Consider the following 24091-nt stretch of genomic DNA (forward strand, 5'->3'; position numbering starts at 1 on the left):
TATTTGCGGCCTGCCATGTTTGCTCCGGCAATCTTTGCTTGTTTACATACTTTTTTTTTTTTTTTAATCCTTGACGGTTTTCGTTGCAATGGTTGACATTGCATAATTGCTCGGGCAACTGAGATTTGCTTGTTGGAGAGAAAATTGAATACTGCACTAGGAGGGATGGTGCTATTATTATCCTAGTATTTGATGAATCAATGATTTGACTCAAATCTATCCTTTATGTAGTAACTATGTAAGTGTATATATATAAGTTATCTGGCCAGCTCGTCGCGCAGCACCAGGCCAATAGCCCCCGAGCGGCTGCCGTCTCTGGTGACTACTGGTCCCCGCGGCGCCCGCACCTCTGGCCACTTCCACAACCGCGCCAGCTCTACATCCAGCGTGCCCTCGAGAGCATCGACGATTTTCTCGCCGAGGATGGGCAGGAATTTATAGCCGTGGCCGCTGCCACCGGTGGCGAGGAACAGATTGGGATGGTCTGGGTGGTATGTGATGAGGAAATCGCCCTTGGGTCTGTCACCATGGTTAGCATTCGATCTACAGGGTAAAACCCTTGAGACGTACGTATCTGTATACCAGCACACCCGGGTGCGAATAAACGGTCTATCGGCAAATGCAGGCAGCATCTCGCTCAGCGCCTGTCGACAAGCACGCTCGCCCTCTTGCGGCGCCGACACGCCGTTCTCTGGGATACTCACGTCCTCCATTGTCGCAACTGTGCCCGCGACAGGCACCTGCACCGTCTGCGGATTCCGATAGCCGTACGCATGCCGCGCAATCTTGAGCTCGTTGTTGCGCGGCGGGATGATAAAAATGCCCGTGGCGAAGCTCAGAATCGTGGGCATGTGCGCTAGCTGCGCCTGCTCCTCGTCGCTGATTTGTATATATGCCAGCACCTGGCCGGTGGCTTCGGCGATGCCGCCCAGGTCGACCAGCTGCGGGGTCCAGGCGCCTGTCGCGAGGACGACGAGGTCGGCTGTGAGAACCTCGGTGTTCTTCAGAACCACGCCGGTGACTTTATGGTTGTTGTCGTCGTCAAAGAGCAGTCTTTCGACCTCTGCGTGTTGCCTGATAGTGACATTTTTCCTCTCTGCAAGCATCCCCTTCGCAAACCGCACGCCTGCCTCGGCATCTGCCCATCCAGAGCCCCGATTCAGATACCCTCCTGCAGCTTTCGTGCCTCCTGCATATCGTGGCACCGTCTCTTCCACGGCAGCATTGCTTGCCAGAAAAGTCACCCGCTCCTCGCCCTCCAGCACCCTGACATTCTCATAGCTATCGCGCGTATATTTTTCGGCGATTGTGTTGCCCTCGGAATACACCAGCACCAGCCCGTTTTCCGTATACCGCCCTTCCTGACCCCAAGCGGTCGTGCGCCATTTCCGGATCGCGGTCGCGGCCAGGTCGGCGTAGGCGCGGTTGGCGTAGTCGGCACGGATGATGCGCGACGAGTCGACAGAGGAGCCGTGCGGGTTGGGGATTGTGGGTGAGGATTCGAGAAGAGTTATTTGGGTGGTTGGGTGTCGTTCGGAGAGTGAGAGCGCGGTGGACACTGGGGACTTGGTTAGTAGTTTGAATTTACTCAAAATGTTGGAGGGGATTATTGAGACGTACATCCGAATACCCCGCCGCCCACGATCAGGACGGAATCTGCGAGTGCCATGGTTTATGCATGTAACTTTTTTTTTTTTTTAAACAGGGAATGGACCTGATCATGGAACAGATGTGAATATAAACATTGGTGACCGGCCCGGTGCTGGTGGGTGCCACAGGGCGCACATTGGCTTTGAGGGCCGAACACGGAGCAGCTCCGAGGGCCGCGATCCGAGACGTGCTAATTAGTAAATGTAGACCATTGACAGTTTGACATCACTTTGTGGAGCAAAATTAACTAGAAGTATAGGGGTATGTATTGAGTACATGCGTAGTTGACAAGATTTGAAGTTTGAGTGTATTGCCGAATCGGCAATATTTGAAAATATATCATTGTGTAATAATGCTGGATAGTGGATCCCCAACGTTGATCCAATGTTGTCTCAACCCCAGCTGAAATAAGCTATATGCAAGGTACTCCAATAAGCATTATTACTTAGTAATAACATATAAAAGCACCAAAGTTTAATTGATTAATCAACGTCAAGAATAGACGAAACGTTGAAAATTGCCGACTTGATACGAACTTTACCGTATGCAGACTAGCGCGACCTGAACATCCCGAGAATCAAACATCAAACTTTCAACATTGAACAGACGGTCAGGCAATGCTCTGACATGAAGCGCTGATATGGCCACAAAGCTAGTAGTGCAATGAACCGTGATATTTGGATAAGGCGGTCATTCTAAAATACCTACGCAAATGGCCTCGCGAGGCGCCGCAACCAAGGCAAACGAGGCGGCTGCTCTCCTGCAGCGCGCCAAACCCGGTGTCAAGCCCAGACAACGCCTGTGAGTTTTTTTTTTTCTTTTCTTTTTTTAATTGTCAGTTTATTTCTGAACAGCTACTAACATGAACTAGAACAACTAAACCAGCGGGCACAAAAGGGTCAAAACCAAGCAGCAGCAGTCCGTGGCAGAATGTCCATCATGCCCAAAAAGCTTCTGTTCCTGTCCAGGGCAGCCCAATGTCGCCACGGCTAATGACCATATTTGGCGTGAGCATAATCGGCATAGGCACGTATTGTGGCTATCTCTATTCCTCATACCGACAAGCAGTCGTGCAATCACAGACCATGCAAACCCCAACGGACGTATCAGACCGATACGACAAAACAGCACCTGGCTACGACGACGAAGTCGCCCTGGGCGAATGGTTTATGGGCCTGGGCAAACGACGAAAAGAGCTGATTCGCGTGGCGCGCGGCGACGTGCTCGAGGTGAGCTGTGGCACGGGACGCAATATGCATTACTACCAATTGGGCGAAAAGCGAGGGCTCGACGAGCAAGGTCATTCAGAGGTTCAGGGTTGTCGGTCAGTCACGTTTGTCGATCTGAGTGCGCCGATGGTGGAGATTGCGCGACAAAAGTTTCGTTCGCTGTATCCGGGGTTTGAGCAAGCGGCGTTTCGGACGGATGATGCTCGGACGATGATGGTGCCATCTACTACTGCTATTACTTTACCAGAAAATCAGACAGAGTGGAGGTATCGGCGGCCTCATTTTGATACAGTGCTCGAAACTATGGGTCTCTGCTCAACGCCAGACCCTGTCGGGCTGCTGCGGCATCTCGGTAGCATCACGGAGCCCAAACGCGGGCGTATTTTGTTGTTGGAGCACGGGCGGTCTGACTACGAATGGGTGAATACGATCCTCGACAATCTGGCGTCCCTGCACGCGGACCGGCATGGCTGCTGGTGGAATCGCGATATTGGGCGGATTGTCGAGGAGAGCGGGCTGGAGGTGGTGGAAATTAAGAGGTATCATCTGGGGACGACGTGGCGGGTGGTGTTGCGGCCGGTAAATAGAGATTGAGAACTATGTATACTATTTGAATATTTAAAAATAATAATGCTGACCACTACATGGAGTAAAGCGATATATCATGGTACGTAGATATGTACTCCGTAGTATGCAGCATATCTGTGCAGCACGCGATCGGTGGAGAATGCATCTCGCGATCGGCATGTACACAGCTACATCCAGCCAGGCAAAGGAATTGGCGATCGCCAGCCGACGTCAAGACTGAATATCGGGATATATTATTATTTGATAAGATATCGAACAGAGACGGAGCAAGACACCGCTAGATACTAGTAGTACTAGTGGCGAGCAACGTTGGAGCATTCCACGCGACAGTGGGTCCATCGGTCCATCTCATTTAGAGCAAATGATGCATGATCCTTGGCACAATCCTCGCGGCCGTCCGGTTTGTTGGGGGGCAGGACTGGTCGGGGTTTGGGATAACGAGGTCCAACAGCAGGCAAACAGGCAGTATGTGATACATCAACAGACGAAGAACAGTCGATGACGAGTCGACTGGGCGAAGCACATCGCTTGCACGCTAGGCCCAACGCGGCTAGACCGACCCGGCCGGCTGGCGGTGCTGCTGCACTCCAGCCCGGATTCCCGCGCTAACCGCAAGCGGAAGCCGCGTCGCCCCGTCTCTTTCTTCTCCTGCCCGTTTTTTTGCCTCCTTCTTTTCCACTCTCCCTCTTCGGCTTCATCTCGTCTCTGGTCGTCGGCGCGTTTCCTCTTTGTTTGTGTTGCCGTGGCTACTGACTGCAGCTGTGGGATGTCTCATCTCCCTGCATGCATTATCACTACCATCCAGCTTGTATCCAGCGGTGAGCCCAACATTGCGCTTCCCCTGCAGGCTGCCACTGACGCACTACGCTCCATACTAGTCGATCTGTCCAGGAGCGACTAGTACTCATTAGCTGCTCCCTGACCAGTGCTAGGGACTGATCGCTCTCCACTATTCTGCCCTCTTTTTTTTTTTTTTTTCCCTTTTCCCTTTTTTCCTCCATTTTTTTGGAAACTTTCCCAGCATTCCAAACTCTGAACACTGTCTGTCTGCCTGGCTAGACTTTCATTCTTGCAAAGCTGCCACAAAAATACTGGTTTATTGTTATTGCTATCCGCCTTACTTTTATTTTCCGTAAATATTTTTTTTTTATTTTTATATTTTTTTTTTTCCCTGTCGCCTCCCGGCAACCCACTTCTTCGCAATCCCCACTCGTCTCAGCCTGTCCCTCTGCCGATTTGTTCCGCCTCCCCCTGCGCCGGCGCTGCCTCCAATCTTCATCTTCGTCTTCCATCCTCCTCCTGCTCCTCTTCTCTCCTCCCCCTTTCCTTCATCGCGGTCTGTGTCTCGCGCCCGACCTTCCCTTCACACAACCATGCCTTACAACACGCGCCGGAAATCCTTGTCTCTGCCGTCGCTAGGCATTCACTTGCCTAACGCCTCGCGCTCACACAGATCGCCCTCCGCATCCAAGGGCTCCTCGGCTTCTAGTGCGACAGACGAGCAGGTTCCGCCGCCCAAGAAAGTCAAGAGGTCGCATGACTCTACAACCCACTCCAAACAGGCCCAGTCGCAACCACACCTCGCGCGCGCCGCCTACGAGCACACTCCGCCGCCGTCGCCTGGCGATGTCGCTGCCATGCCCAAGATCGACACCGACGGCATCCACGACGATGTTGTTGTCGCCGCCATCCATCAGCTGGAGAAGACCGGGAACAAACCGCATCTCGTGCGCGAATTAGCTGCAGTCTTGATGAACGTCAACGAAACTGTCGCCAAGTATGTACCTGTCTTGCTCTTTTGTCCCTTGTTGCACAGTTGCTAATTTGTTGTAGTTCCGCAAACCCAGCTGCCCTGCTTTCTTCTCGTCTGAGCTCCTACATGAAGCGCTCGTGGACGGCGCTTTCGCCGTGTCCCATGGGAAAAGAGCTCATTAACGTGCACCCGCGCAAGGTTTTCTACTACTTGACCACCTACCCGCATCAGCCACTGCCCGAGAATCTGGACGAGATGGTCGCTGTCGATGTCAAACAGATGACGCCCAGCCTCTCCAGTGGTAGCGTTGCCCAGGACGACGACGATGATGACGAAGAAGAAGCGATGGCTCGCGAGCGTTCGCGACTCAGCCCTAGTCCCGAGATTGATCTGTCTTCCCCTGAATTCGAGGAGGAGCAACACGATCTGAACGGCCAAGACCCGGGAAATTGTGACGCATCTACCCCAGGCTTCTCTGACCAACGCGCTCACCGCTTGTCACACAACCATCGCGCGGCTTCGCCACCCCTGGAGGGTGACGAGCGCGAGTTTACTCAGACCGCCAGCTCTGTTCGCGAACGCGCATCATCGGAAAAGGCTAGCCGACAGGGAAGCTTGGACGTCGCCAGCACTTCGGCCAGCAATGAGTCGCAAGCCCAACAGTCCTTTCCCATCTCTCCCATGGACGAAGATCCCATGAACGAAAAAGACGATTATTTCTCGCAAGGAGCAGCCCATAATCAAGATAACGATATGGAAGATGAAACTGTCGCTGCCCTGTTTGGAACGTCACCGTCACCGTCACTTGCTTCCATGGTTTCGTCGTCTGGTACGACTGTGTTGTCGGAAGCAGACTCTACCGCGGATGGTCTCCTGTCGCTAAAAGAGAAAATAACGGATAGCCCTCGCGGCGCAACGCCATCGTCTGTTGTCGATGGTGACCTTATTGTCTCTCCGTCTTTAAAACGTCCTTTCGATATGGTCGAGACTGGCTTCTCGGTCAAACCCGATATGCAGCCCAAGCAGCTGAGAACATTTGACTTTGACATGGTCATTGATTCTTGGAATGATTTGCGCAGCCCTGAAACCGTAGAGGTGGATGAGCTTGACGAAATGTTTGGGGACATCTGAAAAGATCCCCTCGCAAATCATGCCCTCGCAAATCATTATGCCTCTAGTCCTTCGTTCTACTGCCATCTGCCTTTCATCTTTATTCCATTTTTAATCTCGTCTGGTCAATTCCGGATTTTTTTCGTATCTCCTCTCCTGGAACTTTTGATACCTTGTGTCTTTGGACATGCGATTGTGTAATGCTATGTTTTTGTCTCTTTTTTTTTTTTTTCGTTTTGTCCCCGTCTCTACTTCTCTTGTACATGTGATTACTACCTACTCTTTTCAGCCCTCTTCACCTACTCTACTACCACTCGTGTATTTCTATGGGATAGATGGTTTACATTTATCTCTTTTCCGTTGATACGGAAGGGATACATACATACTGTACATAATAATAACAACCTGATGCCGAAGCATTTTTTCATATTTATTTCTGCTGCCTTTGATTCTTTTTTACTGTCTGGGTTGGTTAAATTCACCCGATGTGACCGAGTAGGATTATGGAAGAGAGACTGATATAGCGACATGATTGAAGAGTTGAACGAGAAGAGACGAGATTGTTCTGATTTTGTGATTTTGTGATTTCGTTTATTGACGTTTATTGACGTTTATTGAGCAAGCAAGCAAAGAAAAAAGTTGGTCGTGTTTAATTCTTTATTTATTACAGACTTGATTATCACGAGTTGAGAAATTTACGAATAGATTGTCCACCAATTTTCCAATTTTTCAAAAATTTCAATTATTGATTTGATTATTTGAATAACTAGTATGTATGTGTATGTCACAGCTCGCCCTCTTCGCTCCCACCACCACCACCGTCGTCGTCGTCGGCGTGGTGCTGCGTGGACGCTGGGTTCGTGCTGGTTACTTCTCCCTCTTCGCGATCAGAGTTGATCTCCCCTTCCTCTTCTTCTTCATCGTAGGCACCTCTTCGCTGTCCTCGCATAGGGATTTCGTTGCCATTTCTTGTCGGTTGTTGTTGGTGATGTTGTTGATGATGATGATGATGATGGTGATGCCGAGTATCAGATCCAGTCGACGTGTTTGTCGCTACCGACGGCCGTCGCGCGTCTCTGTCGCTGCCTCCGCCGTAACCATCTTCTCCTCTGCCGCGATCGCGAGAGTCCCAGTCTCGATCTCGATCTCTGTCCCGTTCTCTGTCATGATCGCGGTATCTTTCGTGGTCGCGGTCCCTATCCCAATTTTGATCGCGGTCGCGGCCACGGTCACGTTCCGGGTAGTTATTACTATTATTCGTATTCCCATTCCTCGACCCCTGGTGGACAATCTCATCGATTCGCTGCTGCACGGGATCGACCGAGTCTCCCGCCTGGCTGGTGTTGCTGCCATTGACAGACGCTGATACAGGCAGAGGCCGTGGTAGAGGATGATGTCTGGCCGCAGCAGGGATTCTCGAGCTGGGCCGAAGCCCATTGGGAGGCGATGCCGTCCGCTGCCGTTTCGGTGACGGTTCGTGACTGTTGTTGCTGTAGTTGTTGACTCGGAGTTGCGAAGAAGAGCCCTCGGTTCTGCTCATTGACTCGTCCTCGGCGTCTCTCGACCGTTTGCGGCCATTTGAAGTACCATCGGCATCGGCAGATGGCTCGTCGGTGCTGGGGATAGGATGCGCATTGACGATTCGCGTCGTCTCTGCTGCCCCGTCGCTGTCTGCCGAGATTGTCGGATACTGGTGCGATTTTCTGTGGACTGTGTTCTTTTCGTACAGCTCCGTCATGCGACTGACGGCTCTCTGCACGTCAGCCAGGTTCACGTCGATCTGCACCCACCAGGGCCGACCTTCCTCATCGTCTTCGAACGCGACATCGCAGAGTCTGGCGCCAGCCCACAGCGCCGCAGCGGCAATAGTGCGTGGGTAGAACAGCAGACAGAGCACGGTGAAATTGCAGTCGTTCAAAAAGGCCCACGCGGCGTTGCGTAGCAGCCTGTGATCATTTTTACCAAAATAACACAGAAAATCGTAGCAGATCTTGTGCGGCTGCTCCAGCTGCAGATCAAAACACAATGCCTCCAGAGCCAAATCCTCGTAGGCCAGCAGGGTGTCCTTCCACTTCCAAAACTCCTTGTCTTGCTCGTCCAGCTCCAGATTCGGCTTCTTCTGCGCGACACGGCAGCACGCAATAACAACTTCTTTAATCTTGCGACAGTTTTCATCCACTTTGCTCGCCAATAGCACACAGCCCGCCGCGACCGAGTACGCATGGTGACCCTGCGAGCGAGGCGGATCGCATATGTGATGCCGCACAAAGAACCGATGCATAAACACCGCGGCCGTCGTGAGTGTCAGCTGTGGCAGTTTTAGCATCATGCCCACCTGCATGATGAAATTCACGCCTTTGCTGCGATGCATGTGCTCGGTTTCCAGGTCCATTCCGTCGAGTAGCGAGGGCGTTCGTAGTAGTTCTTCGTCGGTGAAGAACCATTGTTTCTGCGCCTCGAGGAGGACGGTATTCGACGGGGAGGGCACTGGGCGCCGAGGTCGGTATTGAGTTGGGTTGCTCATATTGTATATAGGTAGGTGACGGGATTATTTCGCGAGATGTCTCTGTTCGTTAAAAGGTATGCTGCTGCTTGCTGGTGAGTCAAGACGGAAACGGGGGTGGCCCCGGTTAGTTGTGCTGAGTGTTTGACCACGGCAGTCGCTTCGATTTATGCGCAAGGACAAAATGGAACTTCAAGCATGGCGACGTGCTCGGAGAACCATATTGTTAGAGCCGCGAGGTTGTGGGTGTTGGAGAGTTGGACAGTTTTAAGAGCCGCGTCGAGCAGAAAGCGTTCATTATTATATGGGACAACGGCGGAGCCGAATCGAGACCAATCAGTGGGGCCGCTCCAACACCGCCTTGGACCGAAGCACATGATCACTAGCTATATGATAAATTGTTTATTTGTACACAGGATAATTGATTGTATAGCAAGTCATGTTTTATTTTTTCAGTATTTCCAATATTTTATCACAAGATTTCAAAAGATAGTGGTATCAATCCCAACCAAAAAACACCAGTTGTTGTCAACTATACTATTCATAAATTATAGTATCAATATTTCGCCAGCGCTATGTGCATTTGTAGAATCCGAACATATCGCAAGCCATAGAATTCCAACGATGGCGACCGCTACTCTTCTTCGCTGACCTCGCTCTCGTCTTCGCTCGATACGTACCGGTGTGTCTGCTGTATATTTTGGGTTCGGGACGCTTCTTCTTCAAAGGCTGCTTCCATTTCGGCTGCTAGCGCGTCCTCGTCATCTTCATCTTCTCCCTTTTGCGTATCGGCAGGCGGTACAGGCGCAGACGGTGCTTCTGTCTGTCGAGCGGGAGATGGAAGACGCAAATCCTCAAACTCTTCCTCATCTTCATCATCATCATCGGCTTCATTAGCAGAGCTGTTGTTGGATGAGAAATGCGCTGGATTGACTTTAAACGCCGGCCGCGACGGCGGCGGAGACCCCATGTCAATAATAAGGTCTCCGTCGACGATGATATTGGAGCTCGGAGAAGCCGTTGCTTTGTTCGACTCCTCCCTCTGCGGCTCAGCTAGGCCATCATCGTCGTAGTCGGACGGAGGAGCTGATTCAGAAGATAGATCTTCTGGCTCCACGCGCGGCGCCGACTTGGGCTGTTTCTTTGTGGTCGCAGGCGTAGGCGTAGGAGCTGTGCTTGTTGGCGTAGATTTCGGGCCCTGTTTGGGCCGTTGCAGAGAATTAGTATTCTGCTGCTTGAGGGGTTTTGGCAATGGTTTCGGGTTCGCCTTGTCGGTTTTAGTCAATTTGGCGACCTTTGAAGGCTTTGTTACAGGCGTGTCAGCCCTGCTGAAAGCGCCATGCGGGTCTGGCGTTGTTGTAGTTGAAACTGTGGTCGTCGGCTTTGCATTTTCGGCATCAGCCTTGGGCAGAAAATGTCTAAAGTCGAATGGGTTGTCCTGGTCCGCCTTTTCCAGGTTTTCATCGTCAGATTCGTCCCGGGATGCGTGGTCCAGGTCGTCATCGAGCGTATGTAGTTGCTCATACTGCTCAATCACCTCCCTATTCTTCCCCGGAGCGGATCGCAAGTTGAAGTTTAGACTTGTGCCAACAGACTCCAGTATAAACGCCTTGCGATTCGGATCAAACACAAGCACTAGGTTCCTCGTGTCCGGGCCCTGAACCGGCAGGGACGGGTCCGCGCTACCTTTGTACTTGTATTCCAAGGTCGTCTGCTCGGCATTACCGGCCTTGTCCGTGATGGTGAGATGGTACAGATCCTGCGAAACCCCCGACCGCGTGACCTTTGTACGTTGGTTGGCCGTCGCCGACTTGCTTTTGTGGTTATATGTGATATTGACAAAGGACGATAGATCGACGTCCCTGCTGTCAGCCAGCTTATTGCCGAGCAAGATCGGGTATTCTCCGTGTTTCGTAGGATCGATCGCGGGCGCGCCCGATGTGCTGTTTAGAGACATGGTTCACGGAAGGAGATGATATCTATACTGAGAGGGTTTTTTTAATGAGATAGAGGTCTTCTTCCCGACTCCCCAAGGCTGCCTACCGCATGTGCATATGCAAGTAATGATGTGTATTGTGTACGGGGCGTGGGAGGAGTAGATTGACAAGGAAAAAGAAAATAATAAGTATATCAAAAAAAACGACAGCAAAAAGGATCACGGCCAGTCACAAAGCCACGCCGTCATGAGACGAGCAGCGGTCGTGACAAAGATGATGACTTCTCCCCAACGACTCGACGGGCTGAAGGGAGGGGAAGCGGGTCTAGATCCCCGATGACAGCCTGACTAAGCTGACAGCAGTATACAACTATGATTGAGATCAGTGTGTTCAGCATGTTTACTGGCCATGCGAAAAGTATAGTCTTCGGAAGGGGAACAGAAGATTCTGTGTTCATTTTCAAAAAAAAAAAGAAGAAGAAAAGCAGTTCCATCTCCATCGAAATGAATAAAGAAACAGCAAAAAAGAAATATCCGACCAGGATGCGACTCGAACGCATAACTTTCAGTGCCGAAAACTGACGCGCTACCATTGCGCCACCAGGCCTTGGATGAATGTTTCAGCTTTATTTGGGTATATAGCCCAGTCAGATTCCGGAACGACGTTGATGTCAAGTCCTCGTCTTCTTGGTCCTGCCTCGCGCGTGGGTGGAATACGATGCCTCGGAACAACGGTTTACACTAGTTATTTCTAATCGGCTCGTTACTCATCATATTTCGTGATATAGTACATGCTAGGCAAGACAGTTTTAACATCAACCTCACTACTACGGAGATACAGGACTGCTCTTTGGTCCATTGGTAAGCTGTTCGAGCTTCCCTGCCAAAGCGCGGTGTTTGCGCATGACTTGCTCCCACTCCCGGACAATACCGGCCTCGTCGTCCTCGGATTCTTCGTCTTCTTCGTCAGTCTCGAGCTCCGTCAGGACCATGCTAAAATCACCGCCTAGACGCCCGAGACTAGCAGCGCAGTAGAGCACTTGGGTCAACAAACTTTCTCTGGAACTCTTATCTCGTACATTGGGGAGATAGCCGCGAAGAGTGTCTGTGAGCAGCTGTACTAAATGGATCGGAAAAGTTGCAAGGGCTGGTGGAAGAGCTTGGAGCGGATCGCTCTTTTTGACCTGTTTAGGCGGTGGCTTCGTCTTCAGTCCTGACATGCTGGCTGACACCAGCTCGTTGTCGACTGTCTCTGTCGTGAATATATTCTTGTATAATGACACAATCGCAAAGCTCTGTTCGCGGTATATTTCAATATACCGTTTTAGAAATCGCTCCGTTTGCTGTCCTCCAGACCATGCACTCGACTTAGATGTTTGTTCCGTCGTGGTCCCTTCTGTTCTGCGCTTGGTTTCCTGGTCTGCCAATTCTCTCAGAGGTTCGAGAGCTTCCAGCGTAGAAACCAGACTTGCCAGTCTGCAAACGAGAAACAGAGCGCCAAACGCTCCTTCATCGGGTCCGGTCGAGCTTCCTTTTCCTCGCGGGTTCTCCAGCTCAGGAGCCACCCGCCTAAGCCAGCCAACAGTCCTCATGGCAGCTGCGAGCCTAATATTTTGCGTCCTTAGTCCTGCAATAAGATTTGTGGTCATGTCTTTCATGGCGTCTTCTGCTTGTAGAACAATGTCCTTGATTAACGGCGAGTCCGGATAGAGGGATTGAAGTCGTTTGATATGTGAATAGAGATCCAACGCAGTCGAGTACTTGCTCGTCGACAAACTTCCTGCTGCCGCACCCGAATTATTTGCTGCCGACGAGGGCGAAGACGACGACACAGCAGTTGACAGCAGAGCCGGAAGCTCCAATACATCCGATATTCGGTCCACGTTCCTCGACAATTGCATTGCCTTTTTTCGGCGGTCGAAAATCTGATTATCGCCTGTCTTGGCGTATCTCGTCGAGAAGCGCACGGCTTCTTCGTCCAGCTTGGGTATCCCATTCTGCAACACCTTGGCCTCTTGGGCTAGGGACGGGATCAGGGTTTGGAGATTGGAAAGGTGGTCGGCCGATGTGATAAACGCCTTGTGCGAGCGGTTGGAAAGAGCTTGGAGAGACAGCAGAGTTGAGTGCGCAGAATGGGAGATCGATTGGGGTTCAGTTGTCTTGATGCTGTCGAGCGACAGCGTTGTCAGGCGGTTCATGTACTTGACAGCGGTGGCATCCGTGGCCAGCGACGCCGGGCCATTGCTGCTGTCGACATAGGGAGCGAGCACCTCCAGAATGGAGTCGGCCATGGCGAGTCGGTGTGTATGCGATGCTCGCGGGCAGAATCCGGGGTTGGTTTTCGTGGTCAGCTTGGATAGTTGGCTGATACTAGGGACGCTGTACGGCGTCCGCCGCGGCCACTTGCGCAGCCCCGCTGCTTCCTCTTGTGTCGCCATCACGATCGTCCTGGCAAACGTTGGGCATGAAACCCTGGACCGTTTCAAACACTGCCACTTCTTAGAAATCTAGAGTCGATATACGAGCCTGTCATTTACATCCTATTGAAATATATTTTGTTTTACTTTCTCTCCATATATATCAGGTATTGCTTCTCGGAATCACCCGACACGCTTAATACGCCGATCGCCTCTCATATCGATCAAACACATGGGAAAAGAACACTAGAAAAATGGGCAAGCCACGGGTACAGCAGTTTATTTTTCCCATTGTCAAACTCACTGGCTAATCAAATACTTCGTAGATGATCATCTTGATCCGCCATGCTCAATCAGAAGGAAACAAGAACCGCGAAATTCACCAATCGGTGCCAGACCACCGGGTGAAACTGACGCCAGAAGGCCACAAACAAGCGCTAGAAGCCGGCCGTCGCCTGCGCGATCTTCTCCGGCCAGACGATACCTTGCACTTCTTCACCTCGCCGTATCGGAGAACGCGCGAGACAACCGAGAAGATCCTCGAGTCGCTCACATCGGACGAGCCCTCGCCGTCTCCATTCCCGCGCCACACTATCAAAGTCTACGAAGAGCCGCGGCTTCGAGAGCAGGACTTTGGCAATTTCCAACCATGCTCGGCCGAAATGTCGCGCATGTGGCAGGAGAGGGCTGACTATGGGCACTTCTTCTACCGGATCCCCAACGGGGAGTCGGCAGCAGATGCATACGACCGCGTGAGCGGCTTCAATGAGTCGCTGTGGCGTCTCTTTGGCGAGGACTCGTTTGCCAGCGTGTGTGTGCTAGTCACCCATGGACTGATGACCCGGGTCTTCCTGATGAAGTGGTATCACTTTAGTGTGGAGTACTTTGAAGATCTACGGAACGTCAATCACTGCGAGTTTGTGATCATGGAAAAGAACTCGGACAATGGGAAATTCGTACTCCAAAACAACCTTCGAACATGGTCTGCTCTTCGACAGGAGAAGGAAGAAGAGAGGAAACGAGAGCGAGAGGTCAAGGGCCTGCCTCCAGCACCACCAGAGACCGATATTCCACCGGTACGTCGAAAATGGGGCGGCTGTCCAGACGGCTGCACGCATGACCATACTGTCAAATCGACGAGCTGGCGCCCAGCACGACAGGACAAGGCCGATCTGTTTCGCGACGATGACGGGGACGAAACGACCGATGGCAGAAACCGCAGCCCGTCAACAGAGCGCAAGAGACCCCTGGTCAAGCATGCTACCCACCAAAGCAGATCAAAGACCAACAACAATCACCGCCATCACAGCCATGATTTCTCAGCCGACCCTTCTATCGACGACGTCATTTCCTCGCCAGCCCAAACCCCGTCTTATATCTCTCTCGCCAGTGTCACTAGATCTGTACCTGAAGTATCAGTCTCTACCGCAGACAACAACAGCAACACAAAGGACCAGCCTCAAGGGCGGGTGAGCCGAAAGTCCAGTAAACGTGACGGACGGTCATCTATCTCGCCTTTACGACTAAGCAGCAGCAACAGCAACCACAACAACAATAACAACACCGACACAGAAGGAGACCACAGTCTACCGAACATCCATCTCCTCCGTCTCGGCGGTCGAGACGGCGGAGGCTCGACCAGCGGCGTCAACAGCCCCGCCCCTTCGGATTCAGAAGAAGTCGACAGCGCGCTACCAGACGCAAGCAGATCGCTCCCCGCTGTTTCTTCTTCTACTACTACTGCTACTACTCCTTCTTCTCATACCCACTCGATCCAAGACGCCGAAGACGATGGCGACGACGAAGGCGCCGGCTCACGACGAACAGTCCGCCGACACCACAAAACCAGCCATCACCATCATCACAACCCCACCACCAACAACAACAACAACAATACAGCGACAACCACGCACGACAGAACCCATGCACTACCACTACAACAACAGCAGCCCAAAGCAAATGCCCTAGGCGACGCCGACCCAGCCTCAAGCGATGAAGACGGCGGACTACAGGCCGACAACGAGGAGGACGAAGACGACCACGGGTCAAATAGTGAAATCGACCGACTGCGGAACCAGGAAGAGAGTGTTGGTGAGTCTGTGTATTAAATGACTAGCTAGTAAATTGAATTTAAGAAAATTTCTTAGATGATACCAATCGTGGAAAAATTTCTTTCGAGCCATTTTCACTTTTTTTTAAAAATAAAGTCGTTATCAATGTGAAGAAATACAACAGTATCAAATGTCCGTAGCAAATAAACAATTTCCAAAAAACTGAATAATCCCCAAGCCCTTGTTCCTTGCAACTTCAACCGACGATCGAATAGGAAAAGGGGTATGGAAGAGAGATAAAAAGTTCGATTGATATCCGTAAAAAAATAAAAAAAAATAAAAAAGATTATTGGTATTGACGGGTCATGCGAATGACATTTCGAATTGGAATTGAAAAACTGCACCAGATAGGAGCAGAAAAAAGAAATAGAAAGAAAAAAGGAAACCGTCAGTGGGTTGGGTTGGCTGTTTGTCGTTCGGGGATGTTTGAATGTTTCATCCACGTATTATACATATCATGTATCATATCATGTCAGAATCCACAGAATCCCCATCTCCCAGTCGATAACAGTCCCAAGACTTGAATCGGAAATGAAGTTATAAACATAAAGACCTCCCCACTGACATGCCATGGGCCGATATGCACCAAAATCGAAAAATGTCAAGCATGAACGCCACGATTCTGAGGTGAAAACAAATGCATCATACCAATCGAGTATCAAACACAAATTTCAAGTCTATGGGTAATATTCAGAATCAAAAAAGAGATGATGAAAGAAGGAAAGAAAAGGAGAAAACAAGGTAGAAAAAAAATAAACCGGTGGCAAAAAACCGCGTGTAAAAAAATCGTGAGTCGTAAACTTTTTTTTGGTCAACGTTTTATGCTCTGGACGACCTCGAAATGGATATAAATGCGAAGAGGAAAAAATGAGGGCCTCACAAGACGCTCGGCTGCAAAATTTGGCGTGAGTAAAATCAAAGCCGGATACTTTTGTGAGACACATTTGACTCGAAAATTTCAGAACGCGACATGAATGGAAATGTGGGTCGTCGAAAATCTTTTCGGCGGTATCACTGTCGCAACAAAACGGCAAAGGGTAATAATTAAAAAAAAAAAGCAACCAATGCGAAGAACATCGCAAACGCTTCTGTCGACGCAAAAATGAAACAGACATTAAAAAAAAATCAGCCTGCCACCATAGGCTGGATAGCGCCAAAGGTATTCGCAGGAAAGAATTTATCCTGGTATTTGAGGCAATAGGCACAACCACAGGACGAGCCATGACCAGTCCAGACGGAGTTGCTCATAGGCACAGTATAGACAGGTGTGTGGTGGTACGAAGGTGGCTGGGAACGAGGCTGGTGGGGATGTGCAAGGTATTGTTGTTGCGGCATCCATGAACGCGTATAAGGAGGAGGCGGGTTGCTGTACATCCAAGTGCCAACGTTGTAGTAGTCGGGGGTGTTGGGACCACTGTGTGGAGCTGATGGGGGCGAGTATTCAGAAGCAGCGGGATTCAGCCATGTGTTTTCAAAGTTGGTAGGGCGCTGGTATTGCGGCGGGATAGGACCATCAGGCGACATGAGAGGCTTGGAAACCGTGTAAGGTCTTGCGATGTTGGTGTCGATCGGGGCCAGTTTCTGACGCGTCGGGTTCCCTCTGATGGAAACTATGGTCGCGCGGTAGGCTTCCCAGCGAGCCAACCATACACCGAAGCCGTCTTCCTTGTTGTGAATACGCTCGTGAATTTTCCACTCGAAGGCGAAAAGCCAGTCCAATTCCATCGAGTTCAGCTCCGACACGGGGATGTTGCTCACTTCGGCCCAGGACCGGTTCTGAAAGGTATTGTCATCGAGAAACTTGCTTCCTAGTAGCAGTGCAGTGGTCAGCATCCGGTATACTTGGCCAGTGCCGGTCGCGTAGATCCCCTTGGAGGAAAGCATGCGCATTCGGGTTGCCAAGTAAAACAGGCCCAAGAGAATGGTGGAACTGGGAAGACGAGTCGACGAGAGGATCTGGTGAACATATTTCCGAAACGAGGGTGGAACAGCTGTTTGTCCTGGGTAGACACTTCCAAGCAAGTCAATATCATCTAGGTTGATTCCGGGGCTGCAAAATGCATACATTCCCTGGGCCATTTCTGCAACAAAATCCGACATTTGATCGATCTCGTAATCAAGATGGGCGGCCACGCCTCCGGTGGGCTTCTCTTCTTTGGGGCGGTGGTGCTCAGTGGGGAGATCGTGACGGCGATATTGTGGCGGAATGGCGCTGTCGGGGAAAGAGGAGACGTTGGACCGGATCGGGGGCAGCGAGGGCGCAGCTGCGATGGGTCCGTAGACCGACTGTTGGCCGCCGAGCTGCGGCTGAGCGATGCCATGAGAAATGGCAAAGTTTCGACCGGGTCGCAGCTGACCCAGTGGCTGGGAGTGGGCGTTCATCGGAGCAGGCTTGACGAAGCAATTTGCCTGGGAGTACTGCTCGATGAAGTCACAGCCGTTTTGAGAGTAGCGGGGGGGAAAGGCAGACTGTCCGGTGATATAGTAAGGCTGGTCTATCTCCATTTTGTCGTTCCCATGGAAATGTGGCGGCGTAGGAGGCAGGCCTTGAAGGCCAGGGTTGTAGAAAGACGGCATGGCGGGCAGATTGGAGAGCTAGTCGACGACGGGAGGGCAGACGAACAGTGCTTTAGGCGGAGAGATGAGACGTTAGCAACGACAGTGCGCGCGGTGTGCTGGGCTGTGATGTTTCGCGCAGGATACCAACCGTCTACTCTTCCGCCACTTCCCGAAGGCCGGGGAGCGCTGCTCGACGAGCGGCCGCTCTGTCTGAAAAGAAGAGATCTAGCCCCCTTTTCTCTAGTCGGCTCTCATGGATAGAAAGTGGTGTTGTGGTGACAGGGGATTCCTCTGAGGCGGGCTCAGGGACGGGACTGCAGGCAAAAAAAAAAAGATATTGGGTTATTTTTGGGGGTGGTGTGTTTTAAATTTCTTTTTTTTTGTGCCCAATCAACACGAAGCAAAACAGGCGATGCAATGAGACAGGCTCGGAATCGACAGCAAGGCGAGGTGGCCGATACGCAATGGCGACGTTTGTGTGGACGCGGCAAAAGGCGAGTCACGGGCAAGCGAGCAAGACACGAACTCCGGTCAAAAAACCACGACGAAACCGCGGACAACGGGCGTGAGACAACGACACTTAATGAAAAGCTCGCTGGGAGAGATTGCACTGGTCCGAAGGGTTGGATGACGAAATTCGGAATAGGCGTGAGGCGTGGGTGGAAGAGAATGAGAGAGAGAAAAGAGGAGGGGGGTGAGAGAGGGAGAGGGAGAGAGGAAAGGAAGGAAGGAAGGGAGAGTTTAGTGAGAGAGAGGGAGGAAACGGGCAGGCCGCGTACTGGCGATACCGTACGGTCACAAAAAGTCAGCGGCTAGAGCCAGACCGGCTTGGCGCAGACCGGCGGCGGAGGGCGACGGGGCACGCAGCGCCAGTCACGAGGGCCGAAAAAGGGGGGAGCGAGAAAAAATAAATTACCGCACCTCGGTCACCCGCGCGTATCGGTCCAAGTGGGCTTCTGTGCGACTGCGACTACAACACAATAATAATACTAATTAGATTATTCTTCTGGGCTCCATTATTAATTATTAATCGCCTGGCCCTGGCCCAACAATAATCACTTCCGGAGTAGGGTGCCGAATAACATGATGAAGAAGAAGAAAAAGAAGAAGAAGGTCAGGCGCCCCTTTCAGCCAGCGGCCGTGCACTGCAGAATTCGCGTGTGCGCCGGGTGATTGGGCGGTCTCATTGGATTTGATATTTATATTTAATTTTGGCTCTGCCTGGCCGAGGCTGTTGATCGATTGTTAATGGCCAAAACAGGCGGCACTGATAGCACCGCCTGCTGATTGGCCGGCAATAGTCCGTGGCATTGTATGAATGCCGAGAGCATTGATAATTATTGTCGCCATGTATATGTATTTAATATGCATTGTTAACGGTTCTCAAGTGCAGCAAGTCCAGGCACACGTGGTGGTGCGTTTGTCATGACAACACATCAGACTGCACGTGGGAGTTGACGGTCCCATATATAAAATATATAAAACATGTATAATATCCGAAGGAAGCTGGTTCATCCAGTTCAACAGCTGGTCAGCTGCAAACAAAGACAACGACGTTGTACGCTGTGCAACCGCCTTCACATACGCGGTCATCTGTGCAAGCCACAGGGGCAAGTTGGTCATCTTCCTTACAATCACTTGGGCTGTGCAGTGGCAAGTTCCAACAACAATACGAATGTTGGCAGCCTGTTCACTGACACTGACCAACTGACCACCGAGCCCTGACCACCGACACCCAGGGGCTGAGATCACGGTCGCTATTTTAATAAATAAGGGTCTCAATGCACAGCCATCTCAACCCGGCCTAGCACCCAATACACAGATGAAACAGCTGCCTACGATCGCCGCCATCAAATAATATTGTTACTATTATTGTTCCTTTTTATTATTATCGGCATGGATGAGTCACCTAGCAACGTATTATCCCTCGGTGGCACTACAGCTAGTAGACTGGTAACCCTTGGGGTTACAAGACACCGAAGGATTCGGCGCCGGTTTATCCACGTTGCCGCCGCAAGCCGTGTATCGTTGTATCGTATGAAATTTACCCCATTGATGGTTGTTAATGGTTGTTATTAGCTGCCTTGATAGGCTGTCTCTGCTTGGGCCGCTTTGCTTCTTCGGTGGGTTCTGCCAATTATGAGTACGCGGAACGGCCGCAGGCTGCAGCTCTTATAATCATAAAGAGTCATGGATTATTATAATATTATTATAGCATTATTCAGCCTGGTCGTCTAGAATCGATTTAGCTGGCTGCGGGCTAAATGCATATGTCGGACAAGGTCTCAGGTATGACGTAGTCAATATAGCTATCTAGTGTTACATGTATATATATAATTCTTAACATATACATGTATTCATCAGACATTTAAATGTTTCAACCATAACTTTCTTTTTATTTTATTTTCAATTGTTTTATTGGCAGCAAGTACATAAACAGTTGTTTTTTTTCTTTTTTTCCCTCAAATTTATAATCATCTCGCCTCTCGGCAATGTTTTCTTCCAGTTTTACTTTTTTTTTCTATTCCCCTCACCGGCTGGCTGGCTTCATGCATCTTTATCCGACAATGGCCGAGGGCAGGGCCATCCCACGCAGTTAACCCCTCATTTTGTTTTCTAGATTCCGTGTTTTTTTTTAATCCCTTTTTTCCGAGGGAGTAGCATAATCTTTCTTGGTCAACGGTGTGAGTCAGAGGTTACTTACTAGTGACGTGGACTGGCGTGCTGAACTGTCTAGTACATGTACATGTACATGTATGTACCCAACCACACAAAAGAACGTCACCAAGGAAAAAAAAAAAAATAATCATATCAAGTCTGGTAGTTGTAATTTTTACTATAGTGCGTTAAATATCAATGGTACGTGTAATTCCCGTCTCGAGCTACATGTATCGGGGTTTTATACTCCATCCCCGCACGTATAGACTTTACATTCCATGTTACTGATGTAGTAGCTATTACAAGCAACACTGGAAAATGGACATCCCAAGGAATCTAATTAATATAGGATTACATGTATTCCAAAATTTAATGGTCGTCGAATCGGCAAATAAATTGATTACCATATTATTCTACATCCAACCCGCAAAGTGCAAGGCAAACAAGCGCCCAAGGTCAAAGTACTCAGTATCATGAACGGGCAAATGCAAATCATCCACAACGCCCGAAATACGCCACAAACAAACAAACAAACAAAAAACTAAGGATGCCAGGAGTAGCTCTGGAGAATTTGAGCCCGCGACCCGTCCGTTGTTTCAGTGCGCCATTTTGATTTCCAGGCCCATTCTCGAGCTGCCGTCTCGACCAAGGCTTCCTTGCACTCTGGCGGCAGCTCGGCAAGCACCTCTGCGCTCGCAAACTCGGGATGCAGATGGTCAACCATGCTGGTAATCCCGTTTGACCCGAGGTCGTGGATGTCGCCGTCTGGGCCCGGCCGTCCCAGAGTGCTCGATTCAGGTGTCTCGTAGTGTACATCCATAATGGCAAACCGACGCGTGAAAACCGCAGGAACCGGAGGAAGAATCGATGGCGTCGTGTCGGCAGTTGACATAGCCTCATCCTCCTCGTTTCCGTTTTCTTTATCATTGCCGTTCTCGCTGGCTGGAGTCCCATTTGCAAGGTTTAGAGTCGATAGGCCCTCGGCGAGCTTGGTAGACGTGGAAGACTCTTCGGACGGAACTTGTTCCCAGCGAACATGCGATGGTTGCATGATCTTGGGGTACTGCATGAAATTCGTATGAACCTCGTAAACACCATTGAGGTTCTCTCGCCGCAGACTGGAAATGGATGCATTATAACGACTTCACAAGGGGTCAGTGAAGAACGAAAATCGTATTGTAAACAAACTCACCTGGCATCCCGTGCATGTTCAACCATCCAATTGTCTCCGGTAACGGGCACTTTTCGTTTTTTCGTATCGACAATTTTTCCGTTGGGCAAGGGAATTGATGGCGCCCCCGTGTGATAAACCGCACTGGCACCATGCCATGCCACATATTGGTTTCGGTTATAGGGCTCGCCCGGGGCTGGCAGCTTGTCTTCTGGAACGGCAAGCTCACCCTCGACATCTCCCCGCTCCAAGGCGGCCTTTTCGTTGTAATCGTCACTCACCTTGCGTCCTCCAATGACGATCTTGGAGCCGAATTCGCGAAAGACGGACCTCGCAGTCACCACACCAATGGCCCTTCCTTTATAGGAATGAGGGATGATGTCTCTCTCGATCAGGTCGCGTTTGGCGTCATCGTCAATGATGATTTTGTAGAGCAGCTTGTGCTTCTGGAAGAACAGATACGAGTCTCGAAATCCAATGCAACGGGCAGGCTCTGTGGACAACATGTACTGGCGATCGCCTCGATTGAGAATGGTAAAGGTGCGAACTCGGTATTCCCTACCACCAAGGAGGTTGCCCATTTTGTCTACCTTCTTTTCTCCGTCCTCGTCGTCTGGAAGAACAACCTCGTCGTTGACGACATCCATCATCGTCCCTTCCTTGTCGACAGCAACCTGAGTGGTGTGAGGATTCCCACCTCGGCGACCCCATCGTCCTCCACTTGCGGATGGGCGGCCTCGCCTCCTCTTGACAGGAGTGGTGACAACAATCTTTTGCTCTGAACCATCGTCGGGCAGATCCCATTCAGGAGGGCGGTTCTTGGGCGGTCGGCCGACACGGCGCTTGCGAGGAATGGCAGACATGCGGCCGAGAGGTGTACCTGATTCTGACGGAGGCTCTCTGTCTGGCGCGGGACTGGGAACAGCCTCTTCTGCCCCGGTCTCTGGGTTTGCATTGGGCTCGAGCTCGGGTTCGGGTTCGGCTTCAGGCTCAGGCTCAGGCTCGGGCTCGACCTCTGGATCGTCGTCTGGGTCATCGTCCGGGTCATCAGGCGGATTGGCATCTGTATCGGCGCTAGACTCTCTCGCTGGAGGCGCATCGGCCATTTCCTCGTCCGAGACGTCTGGTAGCATGGGCGGTTCGGTTCCTGTAATTGATGTTTAGAAGAGATAAGTAATGGAAAGGGAGAGAGAGGGCGACTGACGCATTGACTCAGCCGCTGCCTGAGCAGCCGCGCGCAGCTTGCGAGCCATGGTGGAGTCAGCACACAGAAGGGGAAGGAGCGATGGGCGCTGGCTTCCTTTCCTGTCAACGGCAAATCCCTGGCGGTTGCGGTTGCCCTTTGACGCCCTCCAGCGCGCGATCTCGGCCGCGCTGTTTTTCCGGCCCGATAACACGTGACATTTGATCTAGCGTCTTGGCATTGTCCCAGCCCTATGCCCTAAGCCCTGACAAATCTGACAAACAAGCTTCCGCTGCTGCCCTGGCGTGACGTCACCGAGCCTTGCCAGATTTTAGGTTGATCGACTGTGTTTGCCTGTTTCGTCGACCGACTCTCTCTGTCTGGTCGCGGCCAGATGATTACTGGGACCTTGGGAAGCCTCGTCCATGGGTGGTCATCTGGGGGCCTGAACGGTATGGTTGTGCAACCTCGACTTTCTTGATTACTGAGAATCGGTAGGTTTATGGGCTTGTTCGCATGACTCGGACCGATTGATATCGAGGCGGACTCGGCATGGCCGGTTTGTATGTAAGTATGTATGGCTATGCATGTACAATGCAGTGGTAGTCGGGAAATAATACCGAGAGTCTGACCGCAACTGTGTCGCTTTGTATTAACGTTATTCTTGATTATTATTGAAAATAGTATTAAACAACCTACCCCGCGCGTGTTCATTATTATTGAGGATTCTAGCCTTTGCCGATCTTGCCACCATACTTTTATCTCTGCAGCGATAATTGTCATATTGATCAATGGTGGAGTTGGACAAATACAACCTAGCATGTTGTTTCGTTCTCGATGAGTATTATGTCCCATCTCTAGTGCGTTCTTCTCCACCGCGAGTGTTTCGTCGCGGAGCACACCCCGCCGCCAAGTGAGGGGAGACTAGAATAAAAAAGTGGAATAAAACAATGCCCATCTTCTCAATAACCATCATAATGACAGTAATGAATGACGTCTGGCCCTGCCGGTGGAGGGAGATACTGCATGCATCAATGTTGGATATATTATTGTTATGGAGCATGTCAAACAGGCAGCATGAGATAGCTCATATCAGATTTGCTTTTTTACCTGTTTCTGACATCTTGATGGCGCAAAAGGTGCAAAGAGGTATGTATGGTACGGGTCCATACAGGGGGATTTCGCAGCAGGATGATCTCATTGGAGTTACAGCGCATCGCATT

The 24091-nt window shown here is 50.9% G+C and overlaps 9 protein-coding genes and 1 non-coding gene across 10 annotated transcripts; 3 read left to right on the top strand and 7 right to left on the bottom strand.

The window, feature by feature from the left end:
- Positions 1–257: 257 nt before the first annotated feature.
- Positions 258–1669, bottom strand: TRUGW13939_04404 (uncharacterized protein; the record flags this gene model as incomplete). The annotated part of the gene is made up of 3 exons (XM_035487578.1): positions 258–519; positions 571–1558; positions 1621–1669. 3 exons carry the CDS (start codon positions 1667–1669, stop codon positions 258–260), a joined length of 1299 nt encoding a protein of 432 aa, XP_035343471.1.
- A 693-nt stretch (positions 1670–2362) lies between these two features.
- On the top strand, positions 2363–3473 carry TRUGW13939_04405 (uncharacterized protein; the record flags this gene model as incomplete). The annotated part of the gene is made up of 2 exons (XM_035487579.1): positions 2363–2451; positions 2522–3473. 2 exons carry the CDS (start codon positions 2363–2365, stop codon positions 3471–3473), a joined length of 1041 nt encoding a protein of 346 aa, XP_035343472.1.
- A 1367-nt stretch (positions 3474–4840) lies between these two features.
- TRUGW13939_04406 (uncharacterized protein) lies at positions 4841–6351 on the top strand (the record flags this gene model as incomplete). The annotated part of the gene is made up of 2 exons (XM_035487580.1): positions 4841–5244; positions 5301–6351. 2 exons carry the CDS (start codon positions 4841–4843, stop codon positions 6349–6351), a joined length of 1455 nt encoding a protein of 484 aa, XP_035343473.1.
- Positions 6352–7114: 763 nt separating this feature from the next.
- Positions 7115–8854, bottom strand: TRUGW13939_04407 (uncharacterized protein; the record flags this gene model as incomplete). Its single annotated transcript, XM_035487581.1, has 1 exon — positions 7115–8854. One exon carries the CDS (start codon positions 8852–8854, stop codon positions 7115–7117), a length of 1740 nt encoding a protein of 579 aa, XP_035343474.1.
- A 613-nt stretch (positions 8855–9467) lies between these two features.
- Positions 9468–10790, bottom strand: TRUGW13939_04408 (uncharacterized protein; the record flags this gene model as incomplete). The annotated part of the gene is made up of 1 exon (XM_035487582.1): positions 9468–10790. The coding sequence occupies one exon, from the start codon at positions 10788–10790 to the stop codon at positions 9468–9470; it is 1323 nt and encodes a 440-aa protein (XP_035343475.1).
- Positions 10791–11304: 514 nt separating this feature from the next.
- TRUGW13939_04409 lies at positions 11305–11376 on the bottom strand. Its single transcript has one exon. It is a non-coding gene; the product is annotated as a tRNA-Arg (tRNA).
- Positions 11377–11596: 220 nt separating this feature from the next.
- Positions 11597–13060, bottom strand: TRUGW13939_04410 (uncharacterized protein; the record flags this gene model as incomplete). The annotated part of the gene is made up of 1 exon (XM_035487583.1): positions 11597–13060. The coding sequence occupies one exon, from the start codon at positions 13058–13060 to the stop codon at positions 11597–11599; it is 1464 nt and encodes a 487-aa protein (XP_035343476.1).
- A 380-nt stretch (positions 13061–13440) lies between these two features.
- Positions 13441–15294, top strand: TRUGW13939_04411 (uncharacterized protein; the record flags this gene model as incomplete). The annotated part of the gene is made up of 2 exons (XM_035487584.1): positions 13441–13455; positions 13513–15294. 2 exons carry the CDS (start codon positions 13441–13443, stop codon positions 15292–15294), a joined length of 1797 nt encoding a protein of 598 aa, XP_035343477.1.
- A 1128-nt stretch (positions 15295–16422) lies between these two features.
- Positions 16423–17874, bottom strand: TRUGW13939_04412 (uncharacterized protein; the record flags this gene model as incomplete). The annotated part of the gene is made up of 1 exon (XM_035487585.1): positions 16423–17874. One exon carries the CDS (start codon positions 17872–17874, stop codon positions 16423–16425), a length of 1452 nt encoding a protein of 483 aa, XP_035343478.1.
- A 3181-nt stretch (positions 17875–21055) lies between these two features.
- Positions 21056–22938, bottom strand: TRUGW13939_04413 (uncharacterized protein; the record flags this gene model as incomplete). The annotated part of the gene is made up of 3 exons (XM_035487586.1): positions 21056–21656; positions 21707–22832; positions 22890–22938. 3 exons carry the CDS (start codon positions 22936–22938, stop codon positions 21056–21058), a joined length of 1776 nt encoding a protein of 591 aa, XP_035343479.1.
- Between the last annotated feature and the right edge of the window lie 1153 nt (positions 22939–24091).

The sequence above is a fragment of the Talaromyces rugulosus genome, chromosome II, assembly GCF_013368755.1.
Source record: "Talaromyces rugulosus chromosome II, complete sequence".
Taxonomy (NCBI): domain Eukaryota; kingdom Fungi; phylum Ascomycota; class Eurotiomycetes; order Eurotiales; family Trichocomaceae; genus Talaromyces; species Talaromyces rugulosus.